Source organism: Passer montanus, unplaced genomic scaffold, assembly GCF_014805655.1.
Source record: "Passer montanus isolate IOZ18808 unplaced genomic scaffold, ASM1480565v1 scaffold10, whole genome shotgun sequence".
Taxonomy (NCBI): domain Eukaryota; kingdom Metazoa; phylum Chordata; class Aves; order Passeriformes; family Passeridae; genus Passer; species Passer montanus.
Genome location: NW_024356505.1, coordinates 35,086,334 through 35,112,939, shown reverse-complemented (window position 1 = coordinate 35,112,939; position 26,606 = coordinate 35,086,334). Strand labels below are relative to the sequence as shown.

The 26,606-nt window shown below is 37.4% G+C and overlaps 1 protein-coding gene across 1 annotated transcript in view; it reads right to left on the bottom strand.

Moving 5' to 3' along the window:
• Positions 1-26,606, bottom strand: part of PTPRN2 (protein tyrosine phosphatase receptor type N2) — a 632,217-nt gene that overhangs the window by 561,354 nt on the left and 44,257 nt on the right. The window contains exon 2 of the mRNA XM_039710389.1: positions 7,052-7,102. Within this exon, the coding sequence (XP_039566323.1) occupies positions 7,052-7,102 (51 nt within the window). The remainder of the gene's footprint in view (positions 1-7,051; positions 7,103-26,606) is intronic.

Below are 26,606 nucleotides of genomic sequence, written 5' to 3'. Positions count from 1 at the left end.
TTCACTCAAATCTGGGGCTGCCCAAAAACCACAATATGATTGTGTATCCATCACTGCCAACTCATTTCACATCTCTTTTGACAATTTTTATTACTACCTTTTGTTCATAAAAGAAAAATATATGTTTTCTCTTTGTTGGTGGTGTTTTGGTTTGTTTTTTTCTTAGTAAAGGTGAAGAGCTAAAGAAAAAACTGTTATTCTATTTTTTCAAAAGATATAACCAAACATCTTAATCATCACGAAGTGAACCACACTCGCAAATGTCTCTTGACAGAAGAGGAGGACAAACTATGATGGATTTAGAGCAGAGGCACCCTGCTGCAGTGTCACTCCAAACCAGGATTTATTTGCTTTCCACCTCATTGCCAGAACATTATCCCTTGGTGTTCTCTTCTTCTCTCCAGACCACACTGTCCTTTTCAGGCTCTCGTGTTTCATCATTCATCAGCCTCAAACCTTCCTGAGACTCCCTAATGCCTTTATCAAACAGGCTGTACTTTTCCATGACCTCTCAAATGTTAAAATATTTTTTTAGTGTAATAAAATAGTGAAATAGCGAACATCTCTGAACATGCCCAATGAACGTGCTGCTATGTAGCTTACCCAAAAGGTGTTAACAGAACATGATAAAAACAATATCTCTAATACACAAATATATTTTCATGGAACATTTAGCATGCTAACTTAACATATGTGTTCAGAGTTACCCTAAATTGTATATATAATGCCTACATGTCCAAAACCAGCAGAAAAATAAGATTTGGTTGTATTTTTTTTAATTAACATCTCCTAAGGCTGAAGACTTCATATCACCTCAAATATTTCAGGGAGAAATAATTTTAAAAAAAAAGAAAAATAAGGCAACTAAAAAGATTTCAGAATTTTAAACCTACTTAATATTAGACCATTAGACATTATATTTCAGAGATTCATCCACCTTATCACCCCAAATGCATAATTTTGAATAGAGAGATACCAGATAACTATTGTTATTCTCCAGTGATGTCAAATCTTCCGCCACACACACCCCACATCCCCCCAGTCAGCAGCGGGGGAGGTGGAATCTTAAAATTCTTGAACACTAAAATGCCCCCAAAATCACTCACAACCACACTGGTTAAACTATTTTCTTACAATGCTTGCCCTGGTTCTGTGAAAGCCAAGAAAATGCATTACCACAAGTTACAACACTAAGACAGAACTAAAGCTTCCTTGCGACAACGCAGCGGAATTCTTGCCTGAGCTCTGAGCAAAAGCAGGTCTGTCCACATGAAATAGCACTGTGCAGCACTCAGCAGCTCCAAACCTTATTTACTAGCACAGGCCATGGGAATAGAAAGGATTACCTGTGGCTGATGGGAGATTTATGGCTGCATCTCACACCTGGTGCTGAGCAGCACACTGCTAGTGAAGTCTGAGCAATGCTTTTCTGCCCTGCAGGAGCTGCAGCCTGAGATTCCCCACAAAAAGAACCCCCCATAAAGAATGTATTTTTTACAGACAGCTGGGGCAGTGGATAACCACAGCTGCTTTATCACACCAAACATCTTTTCCTAAGAGGAGTAACTTCACCTGGGATCACTACTCCAGTTCTTATGCCAGTTGTGCTGGGCATTTCTGTCCCACCATCACACAGGCAGCTGTTTTAGCACCACATTGAGACAAACACAAGACACAAATACACAGTTTGGAAGACAGATGGGGCTTTTTTCAATGAGAATAAAACCCCACCACACTGTTTCCAAGTGAAGGAGATGAAGTCACCACTCCACTGACATTTTAGCCTTAAGACTTAAATGTTAATTTTTCACCTCCAGTACCTCAAATATCTCAGAGGAAGTTAAGAGCTAACACACAAGAGAGCACAGGCTAATGGGAAATTAGAAGTCTTCCTCCCAAACCATCTCCATTTCATGTAGTTGTTCCTATTACACAACTGTCACACAACCTAATGAAGAACAAGTGTGGGGAACAAAAAAATTGAGCCAAGTTCAATCCTGTGGTTTATTTCCACAAACTTGTTTCAAAAGGTGTATGCATTTTCTTAAAAATTATAAAGTATTCCTAATAACTGAGACCATCTTCATAGCCACAGATTCTCAGGAATATTTAGGTGTTAACTCACCCTTGATTTCACTTTAATGAAGTGTGTAAATACTTCTAGAGATGTATTTTTAGAATACCATCATACAATGGCAGATTTTAAGCTTTACTTCTTATTGAGTACAACACAAGATTGACTTCTTCTGACATTTTTAAAAAAATATGTTTTAAGTAAAGTGTCAGACAAAAAAAGTCTGATTACTTCATTGAACTGGTATAGAAGGACCACTGAGAGTAAATCCTAATATTTAAATAATTGGTCAGGTTTTTGCAACAACAGAACATCCACATGCAAACATATACACACTCATTTACTTCAGAATTTGGATAAGAAAAGTCATCAGGTGGTATTTGAACTTCAGCTATTTGTGAAGAATCCCCATATCCTTGAAAAGCATATAAATTTTCTACAGACAATATATAATAAAGTGCATGCAGAGGTACCACTTAGTGTTACTCCTCCGAAGTCTGAATTTAGTTATAACAAGCACTGATGCTCACTGAAAGGGCTCAGAAAGCTTAGGCCCAGATTTATAGTGTCATTTGACAAAAATTCAATAGCTTTTGGAGAGCAGTGCCTTGCCAACGCAGATGTTGCCGCAGACATCTGTTAGTTTAACAATGCTGAGGTGCATCTCCCTCTGCAATCCCACCCTACCAGGCAATGGTCTGGAAAACCTCAAAGCGTAACACATTAAGTTCAAGAAACCATTTCAGGGATCCTGACTTCTCTCCCTTATCATCTGTAGCACATGTTTACCGTTTATGGCTCATCACCAGCACACGCAATCACTTATACTCCAAATGTTCAAGGAGCTCTGGAGCTGAGGAAGAAAATGCATTAATATTCTGAACTACCTGCAGAGATCCGGGCTTGGAAAGGTTCACGATTTTGTACTGCAATGCCTGGGTGCCTCTGCCACACCGTGCTAACCTAAGTCCCTCCTAACAAGTGCAGCTTGCATACATAAAGCAATATTGATTCAGCTGTGCAGCGCTGTTTGCCCAGCCTTTCAGAAGCACAGCTTCTCCAAACAGTGCTGCAGACATCAGAGCTGTCTTCCGAGGAGAGGGGAGGTGTTTGTCAACCAGGCTTGGCTTAACGGCGCGCTCTGCGCCAACGACTGCATTTAATTAACTTTCCTTGGTTGGCCTCACAGAGTTGTTTTCTACTATCTGATCTTGTCTGTATGAACCCCATTCTGATTTCATGCAGGAAGGAGGCTTGCAGCCACAGCCTCTTTCGTAAATAAACCTGCCCTGACTTATAAAGGATCTGTTGATAGGAGCAAAGATATCATGGTATCCATGCCCGCATAAAACACAGCACAAAACTGCTTTCTGAAGCAAAATATCTGGAGATTAAAGCTAAAGGAAAGAATGCCACCCTTCTGAATGTGCAGTTTAGACAGTTTAATAAAGACAGGACATAAGGGATGGTTACTTTGAAATGAGCACTTTTATCTGTACCACATGGAGTCTTTCCTAGTGGCACTGCTAGAATTAATAGCACAATTTCATGAGAAAGAATAGGAACTTGTCTTTGTTTTGCTGTTCACAGGAGCCAGTTTGTTTAAACCTTCCAACAAGAAAGATAAACAAGCTGATGTTTTACATGAACTCCTTTATCTGTCACTTAAAATGCAAAACAAAACATGACATATTCCTGCTTATCCAGTTGTACTAAATTTAGCATATAAATACAAGGACTGTTCAAGGGTAAGCAAAGGATTTCTGTATCAGAGATCCTCTAAAAATTCCTTCTTGATGCTTTTTTCTTTCCTTTTCATATAAACACATTCTAGGCAGAGCTGTTAAAGAAAAAAATACACTCACAAGTTTTGCTTGAACTTCTAACCCAGACAGCAAAGTGTATGTGAAGGTGTGAAGGCCATATCCCTCTTTACCCACAGCTGTGTCACTACACATACCATCACTGCAAATACTATTCCTCATATTATTCTTTTCTTTCTACACGTCTTCTTTAATTAAGATGTTATTTGCTTCCTGTTGTACCTGTAACATCTTTTCAGAATTTATTGGGGGGGGGAAAGCATTTCCAAGCTTATAGTATGCCAGGTTACTTCCTATCAGACTCTGCAGCTCACAGCATATTCACCTTTCCCAGCAAGCCTTTTTAGCTGCAGGATTTCAAGCTTCAAGCATTTTAGATGGGTGAAAATGTCAGTTCCTCCAACTCTAAGAAAGAAGCAATGATGTACCAGAAAATAAATAAATTACATCTAAGCCACTTTACCTCTCAAAGTCCTGGCTTTGCAAAGGAAGTGTCCAGGAAAACTAACTCAGTCTTTGTGCATGGCTTATCCTTATGCCATTAAAATTAACATGAAACAATATGTTCCTTTTTAACCACTTGATGAGTCAGTGCAGCTCAGAAAACTGATAAAAGGTTTGTGGAAATAAATTAATATTGCATGAATGCTGCTGGAGCTATTAAACAAGCATAAGCAAGAACCCATCACTGAAGCCAAGAGACCTTTATACGATGACAGAAAGTGGCAGAAAAGTCAACAATCATTATTACAGCAGGTCCTTTGCCCTGAAAAAATGGCTTGTGACCTAAACAGATGTAAGCAGCCCTTATCTCTGATATAAACAGTTATGCAGCTATCTCACATCTTACAATTCTATTACATTGCTTTTAACAATACAAAACCCATTCTTTTAGCACCATTGTTTTTCTTCACGGAAAGGAAACTTTATCAAAATCTTTCAGTAAAAATCTCTCTTCAGAAGAAATGAGAAGGGAAGAAGAGTAGGCTTTTTTTTGAGCTATGAAATTGCTCAGTTATTGGTGTTTTGGTTATGCATTCACAAGGGATGCATGAAATACACTGGAAATCTACAGCTGATGACAGATATGAGACAGCAAATAGTGTGACTTAGGTCTTCAGTAGGCAAATGTGGTCAGTTTTCTCTGCCTCTGCTGGAGGCAGAGAAAAAGATCAGAATTATCAGCCTTCCTGCAGGAGTGAGAAGCAGAACTGCAGATCACAGATGCTACCATAAAGCAGCTGCTGTTTCTTACCCACTTTCACACTGTACTTCAGGAATACCCACTTGTGTGACAAGAAAGGAGGCAAACCTTTTCAAAGCAAGCCCTGCTTCTGAGCACAGTGACCTCCACAAACTTCAGCTCCTGAGCTCTCAACCCAGCAAAGTGCTCAAATTTTAATATACCAATTTCTGAAAAAATTCCAGAGATACAGGTAAATCAGCAGCACTTGGGGCAGGAAAAAATAGGAAGTTGGCCTCTTGTGAGCAATCCTTCACTTCTGCTACATATAAAAAAATTCTTATAGTTTTTTAATACTTCAATGTGCAATCTCCCAGAGAGCCTGTTCTCAAGAATGGTTTATCCTCACTTGCATCAAGGACAGCATTTAAAAAACACTCTAGATAACATATGTCCAGTGGGACAAAAAAAGAATGAAATATTTTACAGTTACCTTAAACACCTGGAAGTATTTTTTCAAAACAAGATCAGACATTAGAAAATATCATTGATCAACTGTCTTATTCACTACTGGCATTTCTTTAAGTTAGCTGTGCCAAAGTATGAGTAGTTCTATAGAAAAGGTCCATTCAAATTCAAAGATACAACTTCCATAATTTAATTCTGCATGTTAAAGAGTGTTGTATGGAGATTTGACAAACTGCATCTTCATTTAAGAAAACAAGTAGAGCAAGAAGTTAGAAAGTTACATTTATAGGAACAGCAAAGTCATCAATGGAGATATCCCTTAAAGTACAGAAATTGCTATCATCTGTTGCATTAATTCTCCACTATGCATTGTCTGCTACCATAACAGTTGCCTATGATTAAACCTGCTTGCACTGGGGAATACTCCAGCCTAAGCACTGGAAAATATTGATAGTCAGCAAAATTCCACCTGTACAAATCTGCCACTGCCCTTCCTGTTGTCAATCATGGGAATTGTCAATACAAAAGTCTTATAAATTTACATTTGTCTGATGTTAAACACTACTGGAAATTTAATCTCGTTTAATCTTAAATGTTCATTAGCTAAACCTTATTAATATCTTAATTTATTAGTAGACCCATATTACTGTTTCTGTGTTTGATGGAAAAAACTTCTCCTTTACAATATGAAGTCACAAACAATAATTTCAAATGCAATACTTAATTCAAAAAATTAACCGCCTTATTACAGATATATACATTGCCATATATTTCCATGTCAAAAGACAGTATTAAAACTACCCCCTTCCTCCTTTCATCACATGTACACATTTTATAACAATTATTGTTTCAAAGACCCCTCTCAAAACATCCTCTGTCCTTCATTGGGAATGAAATAATTTCATATAGCACATATCCAATATTCAACTATTATTAGAAAACATCTTTTGTACTATTCCATTAGCCTCATTCATATGGTGTGTTGGTTTTTTTGACTTACTGAAAATAAATTATGCAGGACAGCAGAAGAAAGTTGTTTCTGCATAATTCAAGTAAAATCACAGAAAAAGGAAGCAGTATAATCAACAACTGCAGTGTTCCTTTGAGAGTTATTTCATTATTATAAAAAATAACAATCTTTTGAAGAGGACACTGATAATTACTCAACATCATCCTCTAAAAAGAGGAACAAACTGAAGGTAACAAAACAGTTATTTTCACCTGTATTAGGACAAATTAAATGTTAGCATATTTCAGTGTGCTTAATTAAACTAAAATCTCTTCCACATAAAAGTAAATGGTTTTGCTCAAGGTTGAGAGAATGTTTATTTATTTATTTTTAAATCTATTACATTTTTTCTAACTGCTGAACAGAATAGTCATACCTGGCACTTTTCCTTTTCCCCTTCTCACTCACACATGTATTTGGTTTACTGAATCAAACATAGACCAATTACAGAGTGGAGGACAGACCAAGCAGCAAACAAAACATGGAAGACTTACCATTTACACAGACTTCAAAAGACTTGCAAAGGTCATCCTCAAACAGGCAGCCTAAAAACACAAAAGAAAGGGAAAAAATTAATACAGGTTTCAAACTGTGGATAATTAGTGCATATTGAAGACCTGTTAAATGCTCTGAAAAAGTCAGACATTTGGTTGGCCTTGGGAGTTCAGACTGGGCAGTAGAGGAAGTCCAGAACAGGTCTGATTAGACAGCACATCTTAGTAACTGGCTATATCCAGAATAACCTTTGAAGTTTTTCTTCCTCTCATTTCTCTACTGAAGGTTCAGTTTTTCCACACATCTCTCTCATGAAGTAATTTGAGGGACTTTATGTTCTCTTAATTTTGAGCACATTATTATTCCACAGCACAGTAATGCTGCAATACACTGCAAGAATATACACCAAGAAACCAGAATCTTGCAATACTGCAAGAATATACACCAATAAACCAAGAGCATCCCGACAATATTGCCACAGCAATGAGACAAGCCTATAAATTGCTCAGATTAAGCCTGGATTTAGTAACTACAACCACAAACCATGACTTCAGGAGTGCTAACTCTTTTGAAAAAGGCTTCCAAATTAAGCCATCCCTACCAACACCCTAATACCTCACAGACAGCTGACAAATACTGATAGGATATATTGATAGGTCCATTAAAAATATCCTTGGATTTTTTTGATTTAAAATAGCCAATTTGATCCCAAAGTTGCTGCTTGATGAGCCCCTACTGCAGAAGCTCTACTCTTCACCCTAGAAACTTCATCCAGGCTGGCAATTCCACCACTTTCACTTGGGCATATCTTCATGGACAAAGGATTCTGTTCCCTTGTCACCAAAGTGTTCTGTTCCCTTGGTGTCACTAACCAGGTATTGAGACAATAGTGATTATTGCTTTTATCCTCAACCAAAATGAGTCCCTGCTGATAGTTGTGAAGGCAGCAGGGAAGTGGGCAAGATGTGCCTGTGCTGTGGTCACTCCACACTGAGGCACAGGGAGGAGGATCAGGTTCAAAGGCACTGTGAAATATCCTGCTCCTGTTAAGGGCACTCACATCATTTACCCAACCAGTAGTTTCTTTGTTTTCTGACAAGCCTAAAGAGCTAGGACTGGAGCAAATCTGAGGAATGAGGCTGTATGTTGGACACAAACACAGCCCTTAAGAACACATTTTCACAATTAAGTCTTTCCATTTTCCTGGAAAATGTCTTATTTATAAATGGCCACACAGAGTTATGATATTAAACAATATTGAGCTTTTCCACATCTTGCATCAAGAAGCTAGCCAGGAACTACACCAGATCCAAACAAATGAGCAAATCTTCTCTCCCCAGCCATGCCTATCTCCATGAAAGCACAAAGTACAGCACCTCCAATCACCAGGGAGCCCAGTGGATTATGTAAAATGTCCTTAGAAAAAGAACTGAAAGGCTCAGAGCCCTCTGACCATGAATTATCTGGCTCCTAATCCTGCTAAAAGAAAAATTTTGGTGAGATAGAGTGACTTAGGAATTTCTGAGAAGCCTTTCAGCAGATAACTGTATCAGCACATCATTAAGCCTGAACTAATATGCTGTGTCTCAGCAGGATTTAGCAGCACATGCTAGGTCTGAGCCCAGCTGTGTGAATCCAAGACATGCTGGAGAACCAACAGGGTCCTTCACATCCATCCCACATACACATAACCTTACACAGATTTACAATATGCACATGAATAAAAGAGTTCTCCCATCCCTTTACCCATGCCCCAGTACACAAACTGTGGTTTGTAGCAAATTCTTGAGATGTGGATGATTTTGTTCCAGACAAGTCTGCTGTAAGAACCATCTGACCTGAAAGAGTGTCTGGAAACTCACTGAAAATACCTGACTGTAGCCCTGCTACTGACCCAGCCAAGCAGGAGGATGCCTGAGCTGCACACTGACTCATAAAGGCATCAGACAAAAACAATAAGAGGCAGTGACCAAAACACATCCACAGAGAGCTCACAGAACAAGAGCCTAATTAAAAGAATAACAATGCTCACCTCAGAAAGGCATTCTTGCAGAAAAGAATAATAATAAAGACTTCAAGCACCAATATAAACTAGACTTGGAAATGGATACTTCAGCGTTTCTGTTTCCAGAAATCTGAAGTTAACTCTTCTAAAAAAAGGACAAAATCAGTATTCCTTTTTTTTCCCTGAGAGATTAAAAAAATAATTAAAACTAGAAACCTGAAATATCTGTGTCCAGCAAAATGCTGTGATGGAGGGAAGACAGGCAGTTTTGTAGTTATTTCCCATCCTGCAGTGCTGGGGATCCAAAAGATGTCAGATGAGAAGTTGCAGCCAGGACTATTTCTAGGGGAGTGGCACCTTAAAACAGTGGCAGGTTCACCTGACTCTACTTATTTGAAGCACCTGGGAGCTGGGATTACCTCCACCTGCTGTCTGTAGCCACCTGCCAGAGACAGGCCATCCTATAATAATACACTGATAGTCTCAGAAGCAGAAAAATACAGATACAAAATGAACAAAATGGGCCTGCTTAGGTGCAAAGAAATCAACAGTCAAGGTACCTCTATACAGAACTCTGATTTTGCTTTATTGGCTAATAAGTTTTCCATGAAAAGCACAAAAGAAAACGGGCATTATCGTGTTTTAGCTTCTCTTTTAATACCTGTTGTTTATTTGATGCTCACTGTAGCAAGGAATCTGATTCAATCAAACTTGTGAACCCATGTCTTGGAGAGCACATTAACAAAGTCAATGCACAGTAAACTATATCCGTGTAGGATTACTCTAAAATAGACAAGGACCTCCAAAATGCCTTGAAAAATATTTTATTTCAAGTTATTTATTGCTAGAGTTGATTGTTATGCATATTTCACCCAACCAGTCAATATGCTAATTTATCTACTAATTTATCTTCTTCTATTTGCTGGAACACTGAGTACCATATTTCAGTTTAAATATCACCTACCCACTATTAGTAATGGTGGTAATAAGTCAGCTCTGAAGAGTGAAGTGGTATCATCTCCAAAATATATTTAATTCTGTTCATGCCTTATGGGAACAAAATTACATTGCATTTTCTATCCAAAAAATCTCCCAGTACATATAAACTGTTGCTACAATACTTTCAAACACCAAACCTAAAGCCCCAATCTCACTTCACACAGCAGCCCTGAAATAACAAAGTCTCCATATAATTATCCAGCATACATTGCCTTGCTAAATGTAGAATTTAAAGAGTTTTCTTACCTAACTTGCATTGAAATTCAACTCTTTATTAACACTTGCATGGTCTCCACACCTCAGTAGTGACAAATCAGCTTAAATGTAGAATTTAAAGAGTTTTCTTACCTAACTTGCATTGAAATTCAACTCTTTATTAACACATCTCCACATCTCAGTAGTGACAAATTAGCTTAATCAGGTTAATATTCTGTATATAATGTACAATAGAGTACATTTACACGGTGCATTGTTAAACAGCCACAAGAAGAGATTCCATAGGACCTTGCAAATTCTTCTGCATCCCTTTCCTCCCCCTCTATATCTCCAGTGCTGTTTCTCAGAAAGGCAGCAAAACATAATTACAAAATACTGCTGCAAGTACAGGACTTAAAGTTTATATTTGTTTTCTTCAACTTATTCTTCTCAGGAGACACTAATAAAACTATTTCCTTCTCTTCATCATACAGCAGTTCTACTTTCCTAAAGAAAAAAAATAGGAAAGTTTAAATAGCACTGGAACATATTGTTTGTTTTGACTTATATGAGGAGCCTCTGAAGGTTAGAACAGTCAAGGCAGCAGATGAAGCCACTTGAATTTCATCTAGAAAAAACTGTAAAAATTCTCTTATCAGGAAAATATTTTTTAAAAATTGACATTGACTGATGATTCAAATCGATTATATTATGTTTATTTCTCTGTCCTTTCCCCCTGTTAACCAACTCATGATGATCCTAAACTAAACATCTCTCCCAAGAATGCCATCAATCCTGTAAGCATTTTTCTAAATTGAAATTTAAAAGTAGGTCATAGACCATGCTTATCAAAAATTGTCTTATAATCATCAAAACAAAAAGACAAAAAACAGGCAAAACCGGCTCCATTTCTTCTGAAAGTGGAAAAATACATACCTTTTAAATATTTTGTGTTATTGAAGGATCCCTACCTTTTCCTTTTGCTCTCTTACTACAACCTTCATGGAAGCACTTAATGTTTCTTCACATCTGCAGACCTCAACAACATCTGGCCCATCACAACATTTCAGCCAGTATATGTTCCCTTCGTCAAAATATGCCAACCATCTTTAACATTTTAATAGTCTAGAATGAAAGTCCACCCCACATTTACCTGTTTATTTCACATTTGGCTGCAAGACAAGGTCAGGAGACCTTGCAGGGTGAGCTCATCACTGCTGGGGAGGGTAAGAAACAAGGAAACACCTGGGCAGACCAATGCCTCCTTCGGTGTTTAGCCCCAGCTGTGAAAGATTCTAAATAGAGTCTTATTTTCCTATAGTAGGATTAATAAATATGGTCCAGTAATTACATTTTAGAATTATCAACTCACACAACTGGGATAGCTTTAATTGAAAAAACCAAGATGATGCCCAACAATAATGAACAATAATCTGAACACATTGGTAGGAAAAATGAAAGAAGGTTTCTTGCAGAAAACTGATGGGAGAAGTCATCTGTTTGAGAGTGAAATATTCTGCTCACTAATAGAGGTGAGAGATAAATTTGTTCAGTCTGCTAAAGCTGTGATCTATTCAACACATCCTCATCTGTCTGCCATACACATGTGCTTAACGAGTCTAGAATTACCCAAAATTGCAAGAATGTCTGGGGAAAAGGTACTTTAAGCTGATCACAGGCTTTAAGCAAATTTCATCCCAGTTTCCTAAACCCTGGGGTTGCATAGGTATGTGCACATGCAATGTAAGTATATACTTATTAGTCAAAACTTACCAATTACCTGCGAAAAAACCAACTGATTAACTGCCTCCCTTACTTTAGCTTCATTTTAGCATTCACTATGATAAAAAAACAGGATATTCCTTGACCCTCCCTTTTAAATTTTCATTCTTATCCCATTTACTCCTTTTTCTGTTCCAAACTCCTCCATTCTCTTCCTGAGAAGTGTTTCTTTTTTAACTCCTTCTCTCCAAGAAAACATCGTCCCACCACCAGGATGCAGCTGCCCCTCCCTGACCCTCGCAAACACAAGAATGCCATTCCCAGGCACTGCCCCTCCCTCCTTTCACTCCTGCAGGTGAGCAGCATGATCACTCAGGATACTGTCACCTGATCAGTATTGACTGCTGGTAATTTCTCAGCCCAGTCCATCCCTGCCCACAGGTGCCCTCCATTTCCCTTCCAGCACATTCAGCCATTCCCCATCTACCTCCCTTCCAGTGTGACTGGGAGAGAGCCAAGAGACAGGAGGTAAAAGGGCAGAAGTTGCTCTGTCTTGCTATCTCAGTTCAGAGCAGGTGTAGGTTTAGTTACATTCTGCTGTTTCCTGAGGTTCTTAGGATATCCAGAATGTTCCACACTGAAAAAGAGATTTTATCAAGCTTTCAGAACCTGTGGTGGTTTATCAACAACTGCTTGGATAATAGTTAAGTGATGAAAGAACAGTAAATCAATGTGGTCAAGAATAATATTAAAGTGGCACAAAATACTAACAGGGGTTCTTTCTCCCAAGAGGGAAAGTGAGAAAAATATTGTCAGCATAAAATATACTGAGCTTTGATCTTCTTTCTTCTCTCCACCTTTTATGAGTGTAATATGTTTTTGCAATACTGCAAACTCTTGAGAGAAGGCTTTTTTCCTTTCTTTTTTAATTATGTGCATGTACAAAGCTTCATACAAAGGAGCACTCATCCCTGGTGAAGAATCCAGGCTTTACTCTAATCCAAATTAACAGTCATAAAGATGACAAAAGAAATCCCTGCAGTGGTTAACTGCAGGAGTGTGCAATCTTTTACATGAAAAGTTTCCAAAGTAAAGTAAGGAAGGATTTCCCATAAGTGTTACCATATGGTGCTAACACTTCCTCATCTCAGATTCACCCCTTTTTCAATAATTTTTCATACACACTGATTTGTATATTGAAATATTACTCTAGCCAGAATAATTCACCACAGAATAGAGTTTTAATTCATTTAGGAAAAATTTCAGTACTAAACTTAGCCAAGACTTGCCCCTGAAGCCTCAATGATATTACAAAGCAGCACTTCAGTTACCTCCCTTATATCACTTACCCTTAAGCATGAATGGATTGGTGCATGAAATAAGCAACATAGTACAGACATGCTGTAGTGCTTATTAATACTATTATTATTATTTCTCCCCATGTAAATCTGTACTTTGTCCTTTCTGCATTTAAAGTTAAAAAATAGATCTTTTCCTTTGCATGTAAGTAGTCTGAGCATGTTCACCACTAAAGAAAGGAATTGCTTTGTGGGGAGAATACTATTAGCTTATCTGATTACTAATGCCATGATTGCAATGATGTAGGGCTTTTCTTCTGGGGAGCACTGAGAAAAGGTCACTACCAAGAATAATTGAAGATGTGAGCAGTAATAACAGGTCATGAAGAGAAGAGACACTGAAAGTCCATCACTAAGAAAGCTTTAGAACACCATTTGCTCAGGACTCAGAAAGTGGCTCATTCACCATTTGATGAGCCATTTTGTCATTTTTTTCCCAGTAAACATTAAAAGAACTTGCATTATCTCTTCTGAAAAATTACAATTCTCTCACTGCTACGTTGTCCAACTCTGTTTCTTTAGCAAGATCACCGTTCACTCAAAGGAAAATGGGGAGCACAGATATAATCTGCCAAAGAAGTAGCTCCAATAATACTTAATTATACTGAACATTAACATGCTCTCTATTTATATTGTAAAAAAAATGAGATGAATCCATTATTGTAGAATAATTAGAAGATAATTCTAAAACATTGCAAAATATTACCTCTTACGATCATAACTGAAATCTTTTACCTTTAATTTTGGCAGAAGGGGTCAAATGTGATTTACTCAAGTAACACATTTACTTGAGTAACAGCCCCAAACAAAATATTTTTGCCATTTTGGTGTCCATATTGGGAAAAAAAAGTAGCATCTTTACAACCTAAAATGTAGGATCTGTCCCTTCAAAATTAAAAAATTTTAATTGGAGTACTCATAAACTGTAGACATAATGTCACAAAGGTCAGAGCAGGCCTTCAGTAACTGCAATTAAACACCTTCTGGTCACCAGTTGCTAAAATTGAATTAATTTCTGCGCAGGAACTGAAATCACCCAACGCCCACTGAAATCCCAACTGTAACTAAGCAGAACTTTCTTCTGTACCTGGCAGAGATTCTGAAGGCTGAACACCATTGAGTCTAAATTCCTCTTCACTGTTTAAATACACCAGCAAGCAGGCTGAATTTTACCTGCCATTGCCTGTACAATATCCTTACCCACAAAATCTGTTGGCAGCAAAACCTTCTGGTACTATCCATAGCCAAAAGACATAACACTGAAGCTTACATCCAGCAAAGTGTGACATTACCAGCACTGCTTCCTCAATATCATTGCACACAAGCCAGCAAGCACTGCACTGCAGAGGCCTCTGTGATATTTATTCTGTGAAAGAACTGCTGCCATCATTACATCTATCAACCTCATTTTGCCCATCACTAACTGCCAGTCTATTCCAGCACACTTGTTGTACAAAATTGCAGTACAGGAGTGAATTCTAAATCCTAATTATAACATAATTCTAGATGTCTTCCACAGTGAGGGTTAAGGCAAGCTGGGTCAAAGAAGTAATGAACCATTAGCTAGAGGAAACAGGAACTCTGTCTAGGGATTATGTGCTTTGGAAGATAACTCTTTCAGATAAAATATTCAAAACACTTACATGGTAAAGAAACTTATGTCCTATTATCTGAAAGTACTCAGTCTTCAGGAGCTGGATTCAGTGACAGAGGAGTTTTTTTTTTTTTAAATGGTTCTTTAAAGTTGTGTCTTCTGTTTTGGGAAAGCTCCCATTATTTCCATAATCAAAGGAAGGAAAAGAGACATGTTTATCATTTCCCTCTAACAAGTGCCAACATTTTCTTTTCATTATTTGGCAGACATTCTTAATGAGTATCTTCTTGGTGCTTAAAAAAACATAACCAGAATTTACAGCAATTCTCATCCACTTATATTGCCTCTAAAACTAAGCAATTACCAAATATTTAGGGGTAATATTCCTCTCCTAACAATATCTTAAGCAGACTTCAAAGGCAGAAACCGCTTTTTGCAGAGGACCTTTCTGCTATTATTGGCTTTTATGTTCTGTTTTACTTAGAAGACAGTACAGCATCTTTCAGCCAATGATGCCTGTACCAAGAGCTTCAGTATGACCAAGTGCCTGTCACATAGGATCCCCTCTATTTTCCTTCTTCAGACTTTTCAAAAAATCCCTCTCCTTTTTGCTTCATCTCTACTTCACAGTTTGAGGTGGGTTACAATTTTTGGTTAAAATTACAAAGTAGATTTGGTGAAAACAACTTAGAAGGAAAAAAGAAACACGTAACTCCAAGAAGTTTGAAGTGCAAGGGGCTAGTTCAGAGTCATTTATTGCAGGGAATTCTAATCTGCACAACAGCACCCATGGATGTGGGAGCTACACTTACAGAAGAGCTCCAAAAAAGGAAGGCAGAACCCAAATACTGATCTAAATCTGTCTATTTCTCTGTATCCATATGGAGGTGAGATAGATGTAGAAAACAGTAAAAATTGCTGTTTGGAAAAACAGCTTCATGCCTTTATCACACATTTCTGAATCACATCATAATGCTAATTTAGTGTTGAAGTCACCTGTGTTCATCTAATGGAAGAGACACTATTATATACACTTGGTAATTTCTTTAATAAAGAGTTTAAACAGTCCAGAGTAATCCATATTAATTATTCATGTACTGGAGTAACATAATGAAAGTCAATGAAGAAAGTCATAGTCTCTTGGAGTTCTTGAGGGAAAAATAATAATATTAGGTAAAATTCAATGGACTGTGACATCAAGATTTATCTCTACAATTTGCCCTGGGAATTTGAATTGCGAATGAAGCTGCAGCATCCTCTGGGATGGGACAGAGTTATGAGAAACAGGTCACACAAGGATATTGGTATCACATCAGAATTAACAGTTCTTACTAAGATGTCCAAAACTTTTCCCTTTCACAGGGAAAAAATAAAATCATAAAAGTGTTTATCTACTAGGTATTTTTTTAAAAAGCCTCCAAGAACTCAGCCGTCCCAATCAATACAAATTACCTCTTGACAAACAATCCATGTGCAGCACCTTGTGGCTTTGTTCAAGTCCTGTTGGGCTGCTGTGTTTGTAACCACCTGCATGGGCATCACGATGACAAGGGACAGAATTAGGACAATGCTCTGCTATGCTGATAAAGAATTAAATCAATTCTGTATTGATTCACATCTCATTGCAGACAGATGTTTAAATTTATCACCAAGTAAAATGATCTGCTTCTACTTACTTTTGTGAAATTACACCTATTTGAAAGAACGGAGAGTGAATGGTCTTGATTTTGACCAGGAATTGAGCTCTAATTACTCCTGACTCACCCTGATGTTTCTGAGGCTGGCAGTAGAACCAGCTGTCCTAGAATACATCCTGCTGTTGTGTCTGTGAAGCAGCTCTGCCTACTCTGTGAGACCAGTGAGATGTTTTTTTTTCCCTAGGCTAGTTGTTGGGAGGCAGCCACAATAATGACACACATCAGAGATGTAGTTAAGAAAAAGCCTAATGATTAAAGCAATTTGGGGAGGAAGCCAAGAAAATTAGAGATGATTTTGAAATATGACAAATAGTGTTCATGCTGAGTAGCACCAGAATTCATCTTCTGTTTCCTTCCTAAAAAGTACACAAAAGACTATTTTTCTCTGTCTGGGAAAAAAAAAAAAAAAAAAGAAAAATATCATTAGAAGACTAAACCTCTCAGATTCTAGAAGTTCATCTGTTGCACTCCTTTAACCACCAAGGAGAAACTGCACTTGAGCAAATGCATTTATGAAGGAAAAAAAATCTGAAGGCTGGATGCTGTCAGGAGTTTATATAGGTGCTTTTCCCCATTAGGAGTGGACAAAAGCCTTTGCTACACTGTAGCCATAGAGACACCAGCTCTCATTAACTTTACCTCCAATGCCTGTTGATTTTGATGGAATTGAAGTATGTGAGCAGGGAATTAGGGCCCAAATGCCTATTTTTCTTTTCTCTGTTTAAATTTTTTTGTCTTTGCTGTTTTTCCTTTATAAACTTTATTTCCATATTACAGATTTCTCTGTGCTCATTCCCTATCCTCTCCTGGATATTCTTTGCTACTGAGAGTTACCAGGTAGGAGGCACATAATGGAAAAGAGAAAGGAATGGGGATTTTCACATCACTATTCACCAATCAGGAACTTCCTCCCAGCTTCCTCCACTGCTCCACCAAGCTGCTCTGAGCTCCAGAGCTGGTTCTGTCTGCTGAATCCAGCCTCTCCCTAGTAACAATAATTAGCCTAGAGCATAAACCAGGAAAAAAAAAAAAAAGAATGAGACCTATTAATTTGTAAAGAAATTACCAATATTTACTTCAGAGGGGCTTTTTTGTTTTGTTTTGTTCTGGTTTTCTTTTTTTCCCTGTATGGAAATATAAAGAATCAAGGGGGTTGAGGAAGCTTAGAAAATTGGAAACAGTAAAAGGTACAAACTCAGAAGAAAATACTGGAGGAAGAACAGAGGTAATAATGAAAACTTCACTGTGCAACAACTGAAGAAGAAAAATATATAAGAAAAGAGGAAATGGGAGAAAATGAGAGGGTCTGAGAAAGGAAGTGCAGGAGAATAATCTCCACAGAAATATCTGTAATGCATGATGTGTTAAAAGTGATAAAAAGTCCAAGGTGCAGAGATAAGCCAGTGGTAGAGATAAGAACAGCCGTGCATTTCCCTGCTAGCATCTTACACAGACTTTACAGGACCCTGTCTTGGGATTTCTGAGAATTTAGAAGGGACTCCAATTTCTTGGAAGCATCCTGAGAACAGAAGTTATTTTACAATAATCCCATTGATAGTTTTGCGAGTTGATTCCAAAGATTCATTAATTAAAGACTTGATTTTACTTTTTCCTCCAAAAAATTCTTAATGTTAATATTTCATGAAGTTCCACACATGAGCCTTCAGTCTGCAGTTGACCAGCATTTGCATAATTCTCTGAGACATGATATTCAGCAAGGTTTAGAATCAGTCTGGCACCTCATATGGGAGCCCTCTTAAAAATTCTTAAATTATTCTAATGAACCAGTATTATTCAAAAAAATAACTTTTTTCCCTTCAGGATTTGAACTTCAGCCAAAACATTAAAACATAATGTTTAAAACTATACTTGGAGACTTTCTATTTGATGAATATATTACAAATCTAATTTTGTGTTGTTTCTGAATCCAATACTCTACAGAAAGCAAGGAACAATGTTTATGCAATGCTTTCTACATCAATGCAGTGTTTACAAAAATCCTAATTATAAGACCTTAAAAAAACACAAATGAAAAAAAGTAGCAAATAAATCACCCTAAAAATCCAAAGCTTTTTGACCTTTATTCTCTATTCTACAACCTATATACCATGCAGCAGAAGTAAAAGCATAAGAATATTAAAATTATGGACAGATGAGTAAATTATTTTTTTTTTAACATGCAACCTCATTTGAAGTATTCTTTCACACCAACATGGGACCTTGACAAGAAAGCCTGAAAGACCTGAAATTGTTTTATTAATAGTATGTCAAAAAAAGCAAAATGTGATGTGTTATTACACACTACTCTGTACAAGGAAACAACACCCAGCTACTTCTCTTCATTTATCTTTGTTACAAATAAAACTTAACTATCAGATTCAGATCAGCTACTGGCCTGTTTTGAGAAGGTGGCTTCAGTTTCCTGCAGGCAGCTGGAGAGTATCAGGTCAACGACCAGAACAAAAATCTCTGGATCTACAGTTCTCTTCCTTTTGTATAACTTCCTGGAACCTTTTTACAGAGGGTGCATGGTGGGGGAATGGTGCTCACAGAATATTTTTACAGCTAAGACATTTTGGCTATCAATTCAACTTGCCTTTGGCTATTCATGAGATGGCAGAACAACAAAATCAAAAAACCTTTTGTGTCATTTATTGAGTAATTGCCACAACAATTTTTAGCAATTTTACATGACTAAAAATATTAAGTTAACATGTTTAATGAAAAAACAGTCCTCAAGTGACCCAAGTCTGCTGGAGTTTTACATCAGAGTAACCCAGTTCAGTTTAAAAAAAATATGAGGGCAGGGAGCAACTGTGAGGAAGGGGAGAGAGCTGCTCATGGCTGACAGTATGTGGACATGTTTGTATCCTCCCCACTTCTCAGAAAATCCTCACTTTCCTTACACTCAGCAGCTCTGCCCATTGACATCTGATGATGTAAAAACACACAATTTATGTCATTCTGGGTTAAAGGTAGAACACGTATAAAAGATAATTTCTGCTCAGTTAGTGTAAAGTATTACAACTAAAACCAGTTAGTGCTGGTTTTAGTTGTAATACTTTAATTCTATAATGGATATGAAAGTGTCCACAAGCTTTCAAATGGTACTGGAGACTTTTATCATTCCAGATCTTCCAAGCCTTTACCTGAACTATTGGTAAAAGTAATTCTCTAAGGATGCAATTCCCTTGTTGTCATTTTTTGACAACACTATGACTTTATTCTAACCCATTCTCTATCTCAACTACACCTGCCTAAGCCCAGACCCTACAGTTGTCAAAAAGCTCCTTAGGGGCAGGACAGTGACATTAGGACATGGATTACCCCACCAGCCCCTACTTTCCCAGATGTGTGAACACCTTAATTGCTACTACTGATAGTCTAGTGTAGAATTACAGAATGCCACAGCCAACCTCAGAAAAGATTATCCAGTCTTTTTCCTCTTAAAATCCACATAGCTCACTTCACAACATTTGCATTCCCAGGTGGATAACTGATTCTTTACACTGAAGAAGTTATAAAGAAACATTTAAAAAAGCAACTGAAATATGTCACACAGAAAAACTTACGAGTTCATTACTTCACAGAAGCTTTTTTAATATAATTTTACTAAAATATCCTAAGAGATTTAGGGTGACTCACAATTGCCTAAAAATATGGAAGCTATTTTCCTGCTGCGTTCTTTTTTTCCTTTATGATGAAGAGAAGCTAAAAGTACTTTGCTTTTGTTTCTTGTTATTTTTTTGTGCTTGGTTTCTCCCTCCCCTTTCTGCGAGAATAATAAAGTACATTATGTTTTCACTTGCAAAGCTCCTGAGTGTGCAGCGCCTGCCCCAGCGGGAGGCACAGCACACAAAAGCACGAACCACACAGCTGCAATTACACATCAAAGAGGATTGCTAATCTCACTAACTGCTGCACCTCTGTTCTCCCACCTTCAGTCAGTACCAAACACTCTGCAAAACTCAGTATCAGAGTTTGTCTTTGCAAACTCTATAAATCTGTATTATACCTGCATGGATACAAATACATTAAGCATGTCTATAAGATATATGTATTAAAAACATGTTCATGATTATTGCTATTATTGCAATAAAATGGGGTTAGAATTTGTTGTCAAAACCTTTTCTTCTACTGCCATCTGAGAAACCACAGACTGAGATATCCACACAGCACTGAGAGATCCAGTAGGAGTTTCAGTCCTTTCTGGAGTGTCAGAGACATAGGCGGAATACCCACAGCACCTGAAACAACTCCAGGTGCCCTTTGTCAGGCAACTGAACCCAGACTTCTTTTCTAAAATAATCTAAGTGAGCCATGCCATAAAATTTCTTTTTCAACTTGTCTTGCAGGTTTCTCATAGTGATCTTACAGTTACCTGAGACGAGATCTCTCTACTGTGTTCCTTAAGATGTCATAAAACCAAAAGTCAGCCTCTTCAAAACTGATAATTTTGTCAAGACTCAATCATTTGAATACTTTTGAAAAATACAGATTTTGGCAATACAAGGGCTCAAGAGGAAGGAAGAACAAAGAGGCCCTGTACATGGTACTGAACTGCTTCAGGAGGTTTCAAGGTTTGCTGAATGTCTCTGCCCGAGACCAGTTCTGTGGGCATTGTAACCTTGGCTCATCTGCTCCTCTGTGCCTCGTTTTCCAGTGTTGCAGGTGGTCATATTTCCACAATATAGAGTGGAACAGTCACCAAGGGAGTAGCCTGTTCCTGGTATAGGCACTGACAGGCCTTCACTGATTATTGAAATAAGAGGTTTTGTTCCTAAATGTTCAGGAACAGGAATTAAAGCAGTCTGGGAAAATGCTTCTGTTACATTACAGAAGAGATGCTGTTCCTCAGATAAATTAGGAATATAAAAGTGAATTAACCTTTCTTTCTACTTGAAAAAGGAGAAATATGCTTCCCCTTCCCTATATTTTACTCTAGTCACACAGAATGCCTTCTGTTATTAAATGAGCAACTCTGTGAATCAGAAATAATTCCAAGCTGGAAAGCACACAGTTTATCCTGGAAGTGTGATGGTAGAGATGGGGGCCTAGGACAAGAGAGAGTAGCCCCACATGGGCTTTTAAAGGAGAAGGCATAAAACAGCTAAATAACTTTGTATTATATTTTTAGGATCCATTCCTAAAAATATTTGACATTATCTGCATATTGTTGGATATTTTTCCAAAAAAAAAAAAATAAAATCCAACATTTGAAGATTTTCCATGGAGACCTAAGGCTCAGAAATGTAGTCACCATGCCAGGTCACTGGCACATATTGAAAGACAAGTTGGTGTGATAGAAACAAAACTAATGGGTTTATTTTTAAATACAAGCATTTTATAATGAAAATTCAGCAAGACAGTTGCAGCCTAAAAATCATCCTGGGTGCAGAAAATAATGGTTACAAATAATCATTGCGCACATGAAAAAATCCAGAACATTCCTCAGAGGTTTACCTCTAGCCTAGGCATTTGAGTGGGGTTTTTTTGGTTTGTTTTGGTTTTTTTTTTGGTTTTTTTGTCTTGTTTTTTTTTGTTGTTACACATGAAAAAATCCAGAACATTCCTCAGAGGTTTACCTCTAGCCTAGGCATTTGAGTTTTGTTTTGGGTTTTTTTTGGTTTTTGTTTTTGTTTTTGTTTTGTTTTTGTGGGGTTTTTTTTGTTTTGTTTTTTTTTGTTGTTACATGTGATATCTATTCCTAAACAGTATTTAAAGATAATTTAGAAAAATTTTAAAATGACACATCAGGAAATAAGTAAGATTCTCGATTCCAGAAATAATCATCTGCCACTTGAAAATGATCATCTGTGGGAGTAAGGTGATGATTTAGAAACCTTAGCTTGGGGGTTTTTCTTCTTTCACCTCAATGAGAAGGTAGAATCTCATTCTGTACTTATGCAGTCAATATTAGAACCAAAATTATTTTAGTGGTGTTCACCCTACCTATGCTGGCCTCTTAAAGAATAGGAGAACAAAGGAAATTAACATTTCAATCTTCCTTGAATCACTACTTAGTCATTGTAAAATCATGGGGTAATAAACCAGTCTGTGGAGAGGACTCTCATCAAGAACACACACAAACACACATACACACAACAGGAAAAGTAATTAAACTGCAAAATTCAAGCAGGACAGCACCCACCACCCTCAAATCAAGATGGATGGCTTCATAATTGTGTATGATAACGCACTGATGTTCAATATTTCTCCCATCTATAATGTTGTTTTAACTGTACACAGAGCAATGAAATTCAGCCACATTAATGGCAAACTTCTACTTGTTGCAACTGGCACCAAGAATGTTATTTTGCAGATTTATCCTGCTGATCAAAACATGAAATTTCCTTGTTGGCTACACTGAATAGGTATGAACAACAGTCAGCATATTTTTATACCATCATCTATGCTGGTAGCAATCAGGCTTAAAAAATTACAAAGATCTCATTCATAGAAAAATTCCAGACATTTCTCTTTTCAAATTATAAACTTGGATATAACTTATTGAATTATTCATTCTGCAGTTTCTGTGTAACACAGAAAGCAGGCATGAAACTGGGGATTCTAGTTATCTAAAGCCATCTTAGTTCAGAAGGTTAATTTTCATTTCGACAAGTGAGAGATTCATTCTCTATTTCTGTGCCCCACTGCATGTGAATCCCTGAATGATCCCTACAGAAAAAGTGTAAAGGAGAAAAACTGTAAGGCTATTTCAAGTCTATTTCAAGTACTGTAGGAGTTTGACAGTATTTCATTTTTCAGCATATGCTAAAACACCGTGGGATGACTTTTAGCTTCTGCAGCTTCATGCAGATAAATATGGCTAGATAGGATCTGGATGTTTCCTGCAGTCAGAGAGATGTAAGCACAGCACCAGCAGGTTCCTTTCTGCAGTAAGGTCCTAATAGAGAACAGCCATTCAGGAGCCCTCCATACCCAGTCACAGCAGCTGGAATCCAAGCACAAAGAAACAGAGACCACATCCAAGCTCATTTGCCCTGTTCACAAAGAAAGGCTATGCAGGAGCTGAATTATACTTTACTACACCAGCCTAGTTCACTTGGGGCCAATACCTCAAACACTGGTGGATGACTAATTTATGATGACTAACTGAAGAGGTCTCATTTTTAAAAGAAATGGTTCAAAGCTAGAAGAAATAATGAGAAAGGGAAAAAAAAAATAAACTCCTGTTATGTGACCCAGTTCAAGCTTAACTCTGTATATGCTATTCCTGCACAGTGAAGTTTTTGGTCCCATTTTATTTCCTTTTCTTCTGGTCTGTTGGAGGCAATGCTGTCAACCATTTCCAGCTGAGACCTTTTCAATTCTGATACTCCAAGGGCTCTTTTATATCTCCTCAGCTCAGTAGAAGGAAACACAGGCAACAGAAGATAAAATGTTTTTCTTCCCCTTTTATGTCTGTTGCCATTCAGTCAACTGAGGTGGCACTGATGGCACAATAAAACCACCACCATGAAACTTAACGGGTCCCACAGTAATGTGCAAATTTTAAGAACATCGGGCTGGCCATTTGCAACAGGGGAATTCTGTCTGGACCTGGAGTCTGGCTATGAAAGAGGCTATCAACAGATGTTCAGGGAGAGCATCAGAAAACTGTTCCAGTGAGAGGCAAGGCAGTGCTTAAAAACCTAGAGTTAGAGACTGTGTCTGGACTGTGGTGTCTGAAAAGCTTCAATTCACCTCCAGGGCTCATTTATTCCTTTGGTTTCCACAAGACTCTTCAAAGCCCTAGTGACAGGCAGGTAAATAAATATTATCTGCTTTTAACAGGCAGAAGAAAATGTGTTATAGAATGTGTGCCAGATGTTGTGAAAACTAAGCAATTAACAGTCCTAGCAGCGGTCCATGTGCCACTTGTGTATCTCATTTTGCCTTAAAGATCTTATAGTCTAGACAGATGGCATAAAATACTCCAACAGAACAGAAAAGTGTCTAGCCTGACACTTGGAAAAGTTTTGGGGGTTTTTTGGATTTTTTTGTTTGTTTCTTTGTTTCTTTGTTTTAATACAGGACTACTGACAGCTTTTTCTTCTGCTTTAGTACATTAGGCCTTCTGGTTCCCAATATCTGATACAACCCTATTAGATCAAAATGCTTACCTGTTCTTCTCTTACTTTCTCAGTACATTCCCTTTCCACCATAAAATAGTCAGACGATTTTTTAAGCCATGAGCAGAAGATGCATTGTTTTACAGACCAGAAAGCATGGCCATCTTCACTACAGTCCAATTGCTTCATCAGTAAAGTGAATATATTATTTTCTTATACTTCAGTCATAAATAAGTTCTAAGGTATAAAAGACCCAAATACTAGAATTTTGGCTAGGCTGGAAATCGGGTTTCAGTTTATTTATCTTTCTAACTTTGAACAGCAATTTTTATTTTCAGATAATTCAGAAGCAGACTTCTGGGATCTAAATGCCAAGGAGATTTAGGTAGGCTAGGGTATTTTGTGCTCAAATGAGGAAAGTAATGCAAACATGTATAGTTATATCCAATCAGTAGCATTTTTCATGCTTATGATGTTTTCTTACTTTATGCACAAACAATATTTTCAAGTTGAGTATGTAAAAAAAAAAAATCACAAAGTTTTACTTTTCTTTGAGTGATTGTAAAATTTCTGGCTTTTCTTTTCCAGTGGGCAAACATGTCATACTTCTAATTTAAGCATATCAAAGAACTTGCCAGTTCAGTTTTTCCAAGCAGATGAATCTTCTTGGAAGAACAAAACTTTTAGTTTAAGCTCTAGAGATGAAACTTTTGGAAATGTATCAGCAAGTGGTAAAAGACATCAAGAACACACCTTTTATACTCCCCAAATAATCTGTGTCATCAGCTCTCCCATAAAAGTGCTCACTATTCTTCTGCATTGCTTCTCAAGTTTAGGTGAGTAGAATCTTTTCAATACACCTGAGGATTAATTAATACTGCCAGTATAGTATAACTTCTATATAACATAAAGCATAACTTGTAGTGTTATAATTGTGCACTACAGGTTTCTCACTCTGTGGAAAGATAATTTATTCTTGATAAATTTATCCTTGATATTTATCCTTGATAAAAGAGCACAAAGCACCCAACTGTAGCAGTACTGATGAAAAATGTCAAGGGGTATGAGAGTTGCCTGAAGTTGCTTGTATTCAGCTTTCCATGTGACAATAACAACCATAATTAAACTTCATTACAAGAATAATTACAACTTACATACAGATTGAGGGAAAAAAAAGTATCTGAAGTTGTATTTCCAGCTAAGCAATAAAATAATAACTGGCATCTTCATTACACCTATGATTTCTATATGGATTTCAGAATTTCAAATTCAAACAAAACCTATTATATTCAGTTAAACAAGGACACAAGACTCCCACTTTGAAAAGGGATAAAAGATATTTGTCACATGCTCTTCACAAGACTCTCAACAGCCTCCCTCAGCAGAAGCCTCTCATCCACGGCAAAAAAAATAACTGTGGATAACATTTAAACTGATTAACATGCTTGTGCCTTCTGTTTTGCTCAAAAGAAGTTTCCATTCTGCAGAGGATGACTTTAAACAATTATATATCAGTTCCTTCATTTTGTGAGCAGTCATGGCCATTCTGTCACCTGATTAGAATCAAATTTGAGAACCCTGGATAAAAGGCAGAACATTTTATTGTCAGCAAACGTCTCCTACTTGAACTCCATCTATTTTTAGCCACTTGTGCTATTAATCAGCAGCATGGATCCCCACCAGGGTAACAAGCCCAAGCTCCTGACACTGGCCAAACAAGAAATGGAACAGAAAGCACAGCATGAGCAAACTGAAGGTGACAGCCATAGCACAGGAAACAAAACAGACCATGAGAACCCTGCTCTACGGAACAAGCAGAACTCAAACCCTTCACGTTTACCTTCCCTGAAATAACTGAGCACAAGGGACCAGAAGCAAAACAGAAAAGTTTGTAAAAGTAAAAATCAGC